The sequence below is a fragment of the Necator americanus genome, chromosome X, assembly GCF_031761385.1.
Source record: "Necator americanus strain Aroian chromosome X, whole genome shotgun sequence".
In the NCBI taxonomy this organism is placed as follows: domain Eukaryota; kingdom Metazoa; phylum Nematoda; class Chromadorea; order Rhabditida; family Ancylostomatidae; genus Necator; species Necator americanus.
In genome coordinates, this window is record NC_087376.1 from 27857074 (window position 1) to 27870015 (window position 12942).

The 12942-nt window shown below is 38.6% G+C and overlaps 1 protein-coding gene across 1 annotated transcript; it reads left to right on the top strand.

Moving 5' to 3' along the window:
• Positions 1-3398: 3398 nt before the first annotated feature.
• RB195_025719 (uncharacterized protein) lies at positions 3399-11630 on the top strand (the record flags this gene model as incomplete). Its single annotated transcript, XM_064213982.1, has 23 exons — positions 3399-3794; positions 3876-3953; positions 4026-4109; positions 4173-4244; positions 4347-4433; positions 4524-4688; positions 5567-5631; positions 5686-5819; positions 5897-6039; positions 6095-6185; positions 7553-7686; positions 7756-7898; positions 7978-8085; positions 8144-8228; positions 8434-8495; positions 8598-8717; positions 8775-8856; positions 8928-9014; positions 9426-9534; positions 9613-9733; positions 9797-9873; positions 9953-10107; positions 11466-11630. The coding sequence occupies 23 exons, from the start codon at positions 3399-3401 to the stop codon at positions 11628-11630; spliced, it is 2763 nt and encodes a 920-aa protein (XP_064069863.1).
• Between the last annotated feature and the right edge of the window lie 1312 nt (positions 11631-12942).

Genomic DNA, 12942 nt, shown 5'->3' on the forward strand with positions numbered 1-12942 from the left:
GTAACTGGCCCACACAATGACTTTCGGGGCCTAGCCGATGTGTTAAGTCAGTGGTTTTATCCTCCCAGACAAGTCTGGTACCAATTTGTCCCAATTTATCGATCCTGGAGGTGGGGAAGGCTTGGTGAGCACTACAGCGGATTCGAACCTCTGATCGGTCGCGCAGGAAGCGGAACCTCTAACCTCTACACAATACCCGACCTCCTCGAGAACCTGATCAAACTATCTACTATCCTAGACGGCCGTCTTGTCTCTGTTAGGATACATTTCAACTGCCACTTCTGCTTTCCAAGTTGAGTCCTATTCTTGTTCACTTTTTGCGCGTGCAACTGCAAATTTAACTGCTACTTAAGGCTTCAATATACCACTGAAACTTCTGGAACATGTACGCGAATTACATACATGATCACAACGAATGAAGCATACTTTTGTCAGTAATTCCACGAATCAATTTCAATTAAGAACATTTTAACGCTTATCAAGAAGAATTGAGTGGGACAGTATTTTGGAGGTTATTTTTTTTGCTCAAGATCCTTCCAAATTGGAGTTGTGTCTGACAGATCTAGACCTGGAACCTACTAGTATATAAATTGTCGCCCTGAATGTATTGAATGCAGTACTATGTAGTGCTTAGAAAAATTAGAAATTTCCTATTCATAATTAAGTACGGTCCATTAGAAAATCGAATGTATGTAGAAAAAAGAGGCGAAAAGAAGGAACAGAGAGAAGTCCATCTGACAAATCATGATATAATTCTAATATTTCTTTTTATATGTTTGTAAAATTTCAACTATATGACAGAAGTTTCAAAAGCTTACAACTTGGTAGAGAATTCTACGCCGTTTGCTGTTATCTGTGTCAACAATCGAAAAGGATATGAGAGGGAAAAGAGTTTGTCCGTATAAGTTTATGTACGATTATATCCGGGATTTAGTCTACGTGAATAGCATACAATCGAATCCGTATACGCGACTTTTACAGCTTTTTTTCGATCACATAATCCATCGTATCGCCGTAAAGCGTAACGCAACAGTTACGATGTGTTTGCTAAAAACGGACAAAAATTTCTCAATGCTAAAGCAATACTATTCACGCCTACAATCCTAGCTATCATCCGTTTATTTTTCCTGCTGTGATGTACCGTTTAGCTTATCGTGTGCTTCGTCTGGAAATGTCTGCTTATATTATGTACTTGGAATGTTTTATATGTTTTAAACATAGCCACTATCGATATGACCTATAAATGGCGTAAATTTCTTCTGAACTAGGCCGTCTTCGGCGCGTCTTATCACTCCCTTTTGGAGCTCTCCGACCTTGTACAATCCCTTCCGCATCCTTTCACCTTTTTTATGACTCGAATGCATAGTATTTTCACAAATGTGGACTATAGGTTTTCTCTTTTTCACCACTACATATCATCTTTTCACTTCAAATGATCACTTTATTATCGGGAGCTGAATTATCGCTCGATAGTTACCCTATGGATTTTCATAAACTCTCGGCGAACAGCGTGGATAGAATTCTATGTTGTTCCTCGATTTTGTGGCGAGGGTCAGTGTGAGGTATGCATGCGCGATCCCTTAAATCGCGACTTGATGCGCATACAATAGGATGACCTCCATTGAAAGTACCATTTCTTTCGACCTCAGCGCTAAATTTCGAATCCTATTTTGGTCATCTTTCTGTACAACTAATTTATTCTGCGCTATTAAAAAATCATAGGTGTAATCATAACTTCACATTTTATATCAGTTCCTCGGTTGTTCCATCTTCTTTTTAACCATGAAACCACTCCATTTCTATTTTTACCATGGAAGATTACGTTCTATCCGACTTCCGTTATCACCAAAATTCGTAGGAACCTTTTGTGGAAATCATCATTATCGATCAAATTTGCACCTCCTCCAGAAGAAGGATATCGCCTACACGATCGATTCATCTCAAATAAAATCGTTAATGAATGTTGCTATTAAATTACGTGAAGATTTTATCGCTGTCTGCTTGCTAATGGCAATACATTCATTTGAATTCTTTTTTATGCATGGATGAAGAGAAAACGGTCAAGTCAATCACCGTCGGACGATCGTTCACGCGTAGCGTGTTTAGATTTTTGGTCGGCTCGGTCTGTCGTTCATAATAACCTTAGTAGGCGCTCAACTTCGAATAAATTGTCACTACCGTAACCTTACTCATGACATCCGTGAACATTTTTGTGGGAGATTTAGCATGAAGCGTTAGTTCTCTAACTTAAAATACTTGTTTTGTTAAAGTTTGAGAAATGTAAAAGTAAATTTATATCCTTATATGATTTATTTGACAGTTACAGACTGTACAATTTGATTAATATCGAGTAAAGTTGAAATTGGGATTCACTACTAACCATATTTAATGGTTATTCGATTAATAGATTGATTCAATCGAGTTCTAGAAGCTTTGTAGCAAAATCCATTGAGAACTTTATGTAGAATAAAAATGAATTTTGAAAAAGCAGTTAATTGGAAAGAATAGTGTCCGTTACCGACACAAGCGATCAGGTTTGATGTTGCGGTTTTTGTCCGTATGAACGTAACGTATCCGGAAGATTCAGCTATCACATATGTACTACTCGTCAAGATATGTTCATTTCTCGAATTCAACAGGTTTCGTTTCTCTTACGCTGAATCATCGCGGATTAGATCTGGAAGGTCTGGGGTGGGGGTTGATCGGCGACAGCGCTACCACACGAACGCACTGAACGTGTTCTCAGCAGCAGCAGCTCCTCGAAGACATGTCCGCCAACATGCAATTGGCGGCTATCCATATGTTTCCATAGCCGATATACGCTAGACAATAGCAGCAAGTTCCGCCACTATCTTCCTTATTACTGATTATAAGACTTTGATTTCGTACATATCCATATCCTTGTGATATTCCATGATACTATACGCGAAGAATGTTGCGAGCAGATTTCTCCGTAGCGATATCAGGACGAAGTGATGCGATACGACCTTCTCCTCAGATTAAAACCTACCACTAGCCGATCCAAAATCGCATACAATTCTTCCTGAATTTCTTCCGATTATTTCTCTGGCAGCATTTTAAATCTACAATATTATTCTGCATATCGTCTTTTCTCACTTTAATGTTTACTATACACATTCGAATCGTTCCCGTATTCACCATCACTATTGTTCGGTCGCATCGATGCATTTCTGAGAAGACGAGTACTTTAGAAGCAGCTTTCGTTTTTTTTTCCTCAAGCGTTCCTTTCGTAGTGACCATTAGATCCAGTTTCTCGCATCGCAACATCAATTATCTCTAATTTGATCGAGACCGGTTCAGCGTAAAGCAGAATTTCCTTAATTTTTTGAAGAAAAAATTTAAGGAGCTTTTCTTTTTCAGAGACGCTATTACTGGGTATGCGGTTACCAAAGGGCCGCAGTATTTTAACCGTATGGCTTTTAACTTGTTCATTCTACGTAGGATTATATGCACAAAGTGAACATGAAGCAGAATCATTACCGGACGATACTGTAAAGGAGCCTTTCGAACTCACAGATGACCTTAGCAGCAGCTTACACGCGAATTCCTCTTCGGAAGAACGTCGACCGGAGCCTGAACAGGCAAAAACGGAACCTATGGTCGACTCGCATTCTCATCCAGTACCGCAATCTGAACCACAACCGGATCCCGTACCGATGGAAAAAGCTACCTCTTCACTCCTACTCACATCTGAAGCTCCAGGATCCGAACCAGAACCAGCAATAAAATTTGATAACATTCAAACAGAGGATTATGGAGATGTTGTTGAATTGGTAAGATAGTTTCCGATACATTTCATTGTTGTGTTGTTCCCGGTTTGAACCGTTTGCGGTTTTTTACTGATTCCATCGTAGAAAAACCAGCCGGATGACCTTGACACCGAAGTTATCGAACAATTGGTGGATCGCTTCCTCAACACGGGCTCACTACAAGTTTGTCTAGATACATTTATTCGAAAATGACTCTAGTAAACACATAATTAACGTCAGGGAGTAAATTTTCAGGATAAGAATGCTCCAAAATTCGCTAATCCAGCCGCTCAAGCTCTTGTTGGTAGCAGTAAGTACTGGAAGACAGACGGGCTCAAGGCACTCATTTATTTAGTACTTTTGGCCCTGACGTAATAACTTCTAGAAGGGGTTCTTCTTCAGGAGCCAGGATCAATTAAAGACGAATCAGCTATAAAAGAATGGATTGAGGGATACCAAGTAGAAGCGCAAAAGGTAAATGAAGTACTTGCACTCTTGTAAAACTTTTCAGTTGTCATCCAGAACACCTTTTTTCATCCAGTAACTCACCAACGTTTTGAAAACCATGATTTCCAGGTGCTTAAAGAAGTCGCCCAAGCAGGATGGAAGTACTTCAGCCATGCATCACAAGGCGCTAAGCAAAGTTTGAACGAAGCAGAACAGGTACGACTGCATCCGGAGGTGTTGAGGTCAACGTTAGGAGGAATGTGAAGGACATAAGTAGCTTTCCAAATCACCATCCATCTCTAACAGGTTTTATCCCGATTCGTTCGTTCGACTTCAATGCAAGCTAAGCAGTTCGATATGGAATCAATCAAGGATCCAGCGCTAAAACGGCAACTAGCATATGTATCATTTGAGGGGATGTCCGCTTTGTCACCGGCCGACTACGCAGCTTTCAACCAAGCACAAAATTCTGTATGTGAAATGTGTTCTATTAATAGGGACAAGGTTTTTGAGAATTACTTCAATTACAATCATTAAATTAGTGTTAGTGGATTAATCAGTGATCAGAGACGTAAAGAAGATCTTACGGAAATTGAATTATTCCTAAATGACGTCAGAAACATTTGTTTTTGAAAGGATGATTTTGTATGTTATTATATCTCGCCGACAAGCATCCAATACTGGATGTGCATGAATGCTTTCCGTGCTGTCACGCGTGCTGTCCGTTTTGGCATGCGGGCATCATGTGCTATCTCTTGGCCTAGAATATCCATAGAAGCTTTTAATACAGAAAAGCATGGATCTTCACATATTTACTGACTGGGATACCAACAAACGAATTTTATTCGAAGATACGCGTAAGTGGTAACATATGTTGTGATGTACCAAAAAACATGGGAAGAAATCTGAGCGGGATCATTTTTCTCACTTTTTTTTGTTGGTCATGCGCGTGAAAAACGATGATCATAATTTTCGTTGTGCATAAATTACACACGAATGCTTTTGGATGATGTTTTTATACAATGAATGTCCGTTCTCAGATAGAGATCTTCGCCAAAACACAGCTGTCACGATTCGTGTTGGAACATGATATTCTGGTGATGTAGACGCTGCAGTCAAGCTTGGATGATTTGTGTCATCACTGCTAAAAAAAAGACTGACGCAGATTTGACGTAATAATATCCAGGAAACTATTTTAAGAATTTTCTTCCGGAGATGTATGTATACGTTTGTTATGTCGGACGTGTTTGAACACAACGAAATGACCCTTCAAACGAAGAGAACTGAAAAGTTTTATGGTGAAGACATAACTGTGAAAAGCTATTTGTCGCTGAAGGAACTCATTTCAGTTGAACCGAGTCGCTTCCGATGTAACCATTTGCGACAAAGACCTACCTCCACCATGCGCACTGAAGTATGTAGTTCAAGACACTTGGCTTTGATGTCGCGGTAAAAATTCTCGTTCCAGAAAGATTGATTTGGAGTCGATATTCCGAAATGAGAAAGACGCTGCACGATTGTCACATTTATGGATATCCTATTTGACTGAGCTAGCTCGTGAAAAGCCTACCTATCAGAAGTTAATTGAACTCAGCAATAAAGGTCCGTGTTTTTTTCTGTTTTTCTCAAAATCCCTGGTTTCTTGGATGATTTACGTTACTTTTTTTCTGCTTGTTTAGGAGCTAAAGCAAATGGATTTTCGGATGGTGGTGCTATGTGGCGAAGCGCTTTCGATTTATCTGGCAAGAACACGCCTAAAGTGATTGATCTGAATGCTCAAATAGAAAATATTTATACAAAAATAGAACCTTTATACAAGCAGGTATATGTTTACTCCTATATTCTTTCAAATTGTTTCCATGATAAATTTTTTTTAGTTACATGCTTATATGCGACGTCAAATTGCTGGAATTTATGGTAATCCAACCGGACTTAGCAAAAACGGACCAATTCCAGCTCATTTGTTCGGTGAGAATTCACATAAAATCTACTACCATAGGTCATTGTTCATTATTCTTAGTCAAGTATCAATCAATGTCTTCTATTTATTTTAGTTAAAAATATGGTTAATGTAGGTAATTGTTGGTACCTTGCTCTTCTCATTTCTACGTATCCTGAAATGCAAAATGCTAAGATGACGTGATCCACTACTTCGTTTGTAAATCCATTATTTCACTACTATTAACTAATTATTTCATTTTTGCTCTTTACAGCTACAATATGATCCTAACCGTGGATCAAATATTGAAATATTTAGATCATCTTCACTTCTTCACGGTCAGAAACTCCTGCGTTTGTGATTTGTTTTTGTCTCACTTTTGCATCCTCAAAATTACAAGCTAGTTTTGATCAGCAGGATTTTTTTCTATTTTCTCACATCAAGTACAATACGACCAAATTGTGCTGTTAGCTATGGAAGAGTTCTTTCTTCAATTTCTTAAAAAGTTCTCATATAGGTCTATTTTCAAATGTTGATCACAAATGCGTATTAAATCTTACTACGACTCTTCTGCAGCCCTGCTGTATTACTGTAGTACAATAGATACGATTCTTTCTACAAAGATCTGCATAAAATCCTTGTAGAATGCTGATTTTGATTGCTGGTGAAGATTACATGCTTCGTCCACTTCGCACAATAACGATGTTTTGCATACAGTACACGTATTGTGTAATAATATATAATCTTGCAGGAAACGATAGAAATAGGTCAAATCCTCAATTTCGTTCTTATGGCATCCCTATTGCAGTTTTACAAAGGGGAAGCTGGTTTCACATTTACAGTGTGGATAATACAACATCTAGTATCACCTCAAAAAAAAAAATCAGGAGGATTCCTTATATGTCAGTGGGGCCGAAAAAACTCTATATTGTTCAATTCTTAAATTTTATTGTGGGAAATTTTTTATGGGACCCCAACTTTGCATTAAAACTCAATTAGATAAATTAAGCCACAGAGGAATTTATTTTGATGTGAGAATTTATTTCATATTTCAAAAGCAGAACAAAGAATTCTGTTTCTAGGTTATATTGTAAACGATATTGCTTATAATATTTTTCGTTTTTTCTCCCTATTTTATACTTTTCCTGAGAAACATAACAAATCTTCATTTTTGGGATTGTTTTCCAGAATACCATTTGTGTTTAGTTGGCTTCAATACATAAAAGTCAAATGGTACAATTAATAGCCAATTTTAGTTAACCATTGAATTCGAATCTGATAACTAGTCGTGCATTTTTTTAAAATGATTTATCAATTTGAAATATATTCGCTGGTTTTTACACGTTTTTTTCTCTTCGACAAAAAAATACTCATTTGAATTGATCTGATTTTTCAGGATCTGTCGACGGTGGTGATTGGTCAGCACACTACGAACAAACAAAACCGTACGATGACGAGTCAACACTCCCTGAGGATATGCTCTTCTCATTCCACACACAGAATTACACAACTAAACAGATGTTTGTGAAAGTATGAATTGCGTATCATTATTTGATCTCTCTTCTTTCCCTTATTGCATTGATTTATTTCGGTTTTAAGGCTTACCGCTATTTCAAATCAGTCGGTTTCCCTTCATTACCGAAAAGTTTCTGGACAAACTCACATTTTGCTCGTGTTTGGAGCAGAGATATGATTTGCAATCCACCAGCCGCTTTAGACATGAGAGATGGAATGGATTTTAGGTCTGTATTAATCCCTCACCGATGAACTTTGAATCCCCTGTCAGAGAGTCTGGAGAATTCACAGTAAGCCTTGTTTTAGGGTGAAATCATGCGCACAGTTAGGTATGCCAGATTTCGAATTGGCCCATTCACTCATGGCACAAGTCTACTACCAGTATATGTACAGAGAACAGCCGCTGCTGTTTAGGTGAGTTGTTTATCCTCCAATATGTTTATATTTGAAAATATTTTTTTCGATTTTTAAGAGAACCTGCATCGTCCTCTGTTACTGATGCTATTGCTAAAGTATTCGCACATTTATCCACGAATCCGCACTATTTGTTCTCACAGGTAGGGTAGTGAAGGCGTGGTCGGCGTCAAATTTGTTCAACCGGGTGACCGCGACGCTTCTCTAGCAGCGCACGTCCTTCTGCTTGACTTAATCCAATTTCCTTTGCCCCAATTGAAGGCACATCACAACCACCCGGTTGAACACGTCAGGCGTTGATTGTAAGTGGAATGTTCCCTTTAATAAAAATCTTGCTTATTATTCCAGAAACTTGTTAACTCCTCACATTTGGATATCAAAGACTCGTGGATAATCAACAAACTGTTTAGGTAGAAGTTTTTTCTTCCTCTAGACTTTGGCAATTTTTCCAGAGATTAGTAGTTCGTTCTCAAACACTCGCAATTTCCATTTAGTAAACCGACAAATTTTAGGGAAGCACTAGAATATTTTGCTAAATTGCCTTTCGATATTGTTGCTGATAAATGGAGATACGAGCAGTTTGAAGAGAAAATCCCGCATGGAAAAATCAACGATCGTTGGTGGGCATTAAGGTGAGCCTACAATTCAGTGAGAAACGTATTTGTAACACAACATAGTCCCAAATGCAGGACCAAATATGAAGGAATTCGTGCACCTCAACCGTACAACTCGTCCAATGTTGATGCACTTATGCACAACGCAATTTCACAGGTTTGTATCGCGTAGTGTTTGTAGTTCATTTTAGAGAAGTAAAGATATTTTGACTCTTCACTTTTTTTCAGGTTCACTCACCAGCTACAAGAGGTCTCATTAGTTATGTTGTTCAGTTCCAAATATTAAAAGCTATGTGCCCACCCGGAACTATCCTGGTAAGCAATAAAACTATTCCTTTTTGATTTATGTGTTCCTTGATCAGTAAGTTGCCCAATTAGAAGTTCAAATTCTGCTCTAAAATTTTTCGTTTTTGATACGACTTTTATCCCAAAAACTAACCCATCCTAAAACCATCCTATTTAAAAAAGTCGATAAGACTTTAAGAGATCCAGAAGAGTCTAGTGCACCATCGATGTATGCCAAGTTGATAGAAGAATTCCACCTAACATTTGTTTAACCATACACTATATTAATCGATTACCTTTCAAATCAGTTCAAGACACGCATTACATAACCTTTCAAATGCTTAAAGACGTTTTTCTTCTGACTTAGATCGACTAGAGTACTTTATTCAACTTTGCAATAGAGGTTAAGCTTATCGTTGTAATCCAAAGCATTTATTCAAGAGCGAAGGTTGCATACTATCAGAAGATACCACAGAGAAACTTCGCGAAACAATGATGAAAGGATCTTCCATTACATGGCTGAAAGCTCTAGAACTTATTACTGGAAAAGGTTTATTTATTTATTTTCTCTTCAATTTTCCCACATTCTAAACTATTTTGATGGTTGTTGATGCATATAAGATTTAAGCTGAGCTCGATCCTACACCTTTACTGGAATATTTTGAACCATTGGCGAATTGGCTAAGAAATACCAATGAAATCGATCAGACGATACTTGGATGGGATGGCGACGGAGCTCTTTTTACAGCGTGAGTTCGAGCAAAAAAAAACCGATGATTTTCAGTACGATAGTTAAGTCTTTTTGTTTCAAGGGAAGAGATCCCTAAGCCAAGAACTGGTATGGATGGTGGAAGTGGTATACTCAGTGAAGATCGTGTTGCTTTCCCTGGTAATTTCGAGCATCGCTTCATATCCACTTCTACTCTTATGCCGTGGTTTTTTTTCCTCTGAACAATATCCATGTTAAGGTGGTCTCTGTGCTAACGGACAGGAGTGTCTATTGGATTCACATTGTAACGGAACCATTTGTGTATGCAATGAAGGTTTATTTACACTAGAAATAGGATCGACGGTTAACTGCGTCCCGGGTAACCCTGCTGACAGTGGATTCGGAGACGGAAAGGTACCTCAGCTTTCTGATTTTTTATTCTAACCACTACAAATTACTATATTGCATTATTATATTATATTATATTATATTTATCATTTTTGTCAAAAACAACTTGTATATGGGTAGTTGAGGCAGTTAGAGAAAAGTAGATTCCAGGTGTCTTGGATAAATTTTTACCTATTTATTATTCTTAAAAATTCACTTTTTTTGTGAATGTGTATGTTAGTACTCACTTATTTATTTATTCATTCACATAATTATTTACTACGATCAACGACGGACCAAGAAAGGTAATCTAGGAATTTGAGAGGATATACCAAGGCTAGGCATAAAAAAACAGTGATCGAAGAAAAACAAAACAACGAAAATACTTCAAAAAAGAACAGGATGAGAAGAGATTAGGATTACATGTACGATCGTGGAAAGTTCTGAATTTAAATTGCACTTTTTTAATGATATCATTGTATTAAATTTGTTGTCTCTTTTACATCATTGTTTTTGTTCTTATACGTGTCGTCTGATTTCATTCAGACACAGTGATTATTCAATCCGCTTGAGGCGGGATTGAGAGCGAGTCGGAATTCAGTAAAGATAGGGCATGAGTTACAGCGGCCGCGTCGCAGTAGTTGCGTTAAATACATTTGACGCCGACTGTGTGTGCGCTTTCTAGTCCCTTTCAAAAGCAGACAATCCTCTGCTTTTGCTTGCAATTCAATAGCACTTGCAAATTGCGAAATCATCGAAAAACTATAGTTTCTGCACAGATATTTTTTCAAACTAATCGCTTCTATCGGGATTGTGTGGATCACATGAATAGTTGAGAAATCGATAATTTCCTTGTAGGCGCAAACGCCACAATTAACATCCCATCCAATACTCTTAAAGGTATCACCCCACGAATCTGAGGTGGTGCAGATTTCAGGTGGAGTATTCGTATACGGGATGGGAGACTGTGGAGAGGGGAGTGATTCTGTCCATTTCTCCCTAATTGCCGTAAAAAACGGCCCTGAAGATGCGGCGTGTGCACAAGGCTGGCGTGCTCCAATCGAACTGCTTTTAGAAGATAGTGCGCTAGAATGAATGAAGCCGTATCTTCCGGGCCGTATTTTACGGCAATTAGGAAGAAATGGATGTAATCATCCCCCTCTCCATAGTCTCCCATCCCGTATACGAATACTCCACCTGAAATCCGTACCACCTCAGATTCGTGGAGTGATGCTTTTAACTGGATAAGTAGAACGTTTTTGATTCCATTGAAACGTTTCATAATTTCCTCGATCCACAGATCACCATTGTTTTGAACTCATCCTGCTGAAAAGTTCGTTACTATTATTAGTATAACATCTGTGTGCTCACGTAAACTCTTACAGGGTGGACTAGTAATCGGTTTATTCTCGTCTGGGACAACAGCTCATCCTGAAACAGAGTCGACATCGACCAGAAAAACGCCAACGACATCAGCAAAATCCTCTGCTCCTGCTGTGTGGACGATGTCATCACTTCTTCTTGCTATTAGTTTTTGCTTACTTCACTAAATCAAACATCTCGCTGTGATCACTTAATATTTCTACTCACTAATTTATTTGATTTGTTATTGCTCATATTATTTTGCATAATAATGATTAATTGTGTCTTGTAGATTGTGAGTTTTTGCGGTGCCCAAAGATTTGAGCTCATTGAAATCGTTAGTTTTTTTGTACCAGGTAAAAATTTCCATAGGATTTTGTAGTTTCTACTTTTGGAAACACTTATTTTATTATTACATATTTAGCTGCTTGTTAAAACCTATGCAAAGAATATTGTTTCGATCTTCGTTGCTTGCAACTCAACTACGAAATGAGTCCCTAATTTCTACTGAGTTCCTAAGTCAGTGTTATAGAGCCATTTGATGAGGTGAGGCAACAATTCAAAAAGAGGGCATAAAAGTTCGTCGCTCACAATTACCTGGCAACTGGCAGTAAACTATTATTATTGTCCTGCAAAGAGGACAATAATAATAGTTTACTGACAGTTGCTTAGGTCTTACCTTAGCGAATATTCAGATGTTTGAAATTGATGTGTCTTATCGATACCAGATGTATAATACTTTTTCTCCCAAAAAAAAAAAGAAATACGACGGCATGTCGAACATCGGAAGGTTCCTAGGGTTCGTCACCCATCAGAGACAACTGGGTGTCGCTGTTGAAGAGATCACAGGAGATTTCTTGGATGAACATCCTTACTCCCGTTCTCTATTTAATTTTCGTTTGAAAGTGATACTCTTCTTACGCTAGGCGAGAGCTCGGCGAATGTAGTGTATGCTGTGTCGTGTCACCGCGACTTCGGCCAGTACTATTGTTCTAATTTCCATAAAGGCTCTCCATAGTGTGGAGGTTAGAGTTTTCCGATTAGAGGGCGACTGATCAGAGGTTCGAATCCGCCCTGGTGCTCACCAAGCCTTTCATCCCTCCGGAGTCGACAAATTGGTACCAGACTTGTCTGGAAGGATAAAAACGATGACTTGACATATGGCCTAGCCCTCACAAGTCATTATATAGGCCAGTTGCACTTTCGTGAATCTCAAACAATTCTGAATTGAAGTGAACGTGGTGGTGCGTCCCAAGCGGATTGATTATCGCCAGACACTTATCCTTTATTCCTCCCAGAAATCCAGAAAAAACGTGAGAAACTGCTTGATATGTTACTGTCTTCGCCTCGCTTACGGTTTCTGCCTATTTAAATAAGTTGAACCCGCGTTCGGCGTTGGGGAGGTGGGGTCCCAGATGGCTGTTTTACACGCCTCTTCCGGATTACTGAAGGGAGCTGGGCACGGTCACTCCTTCACTCGTAAATCACACCCCTATCCCT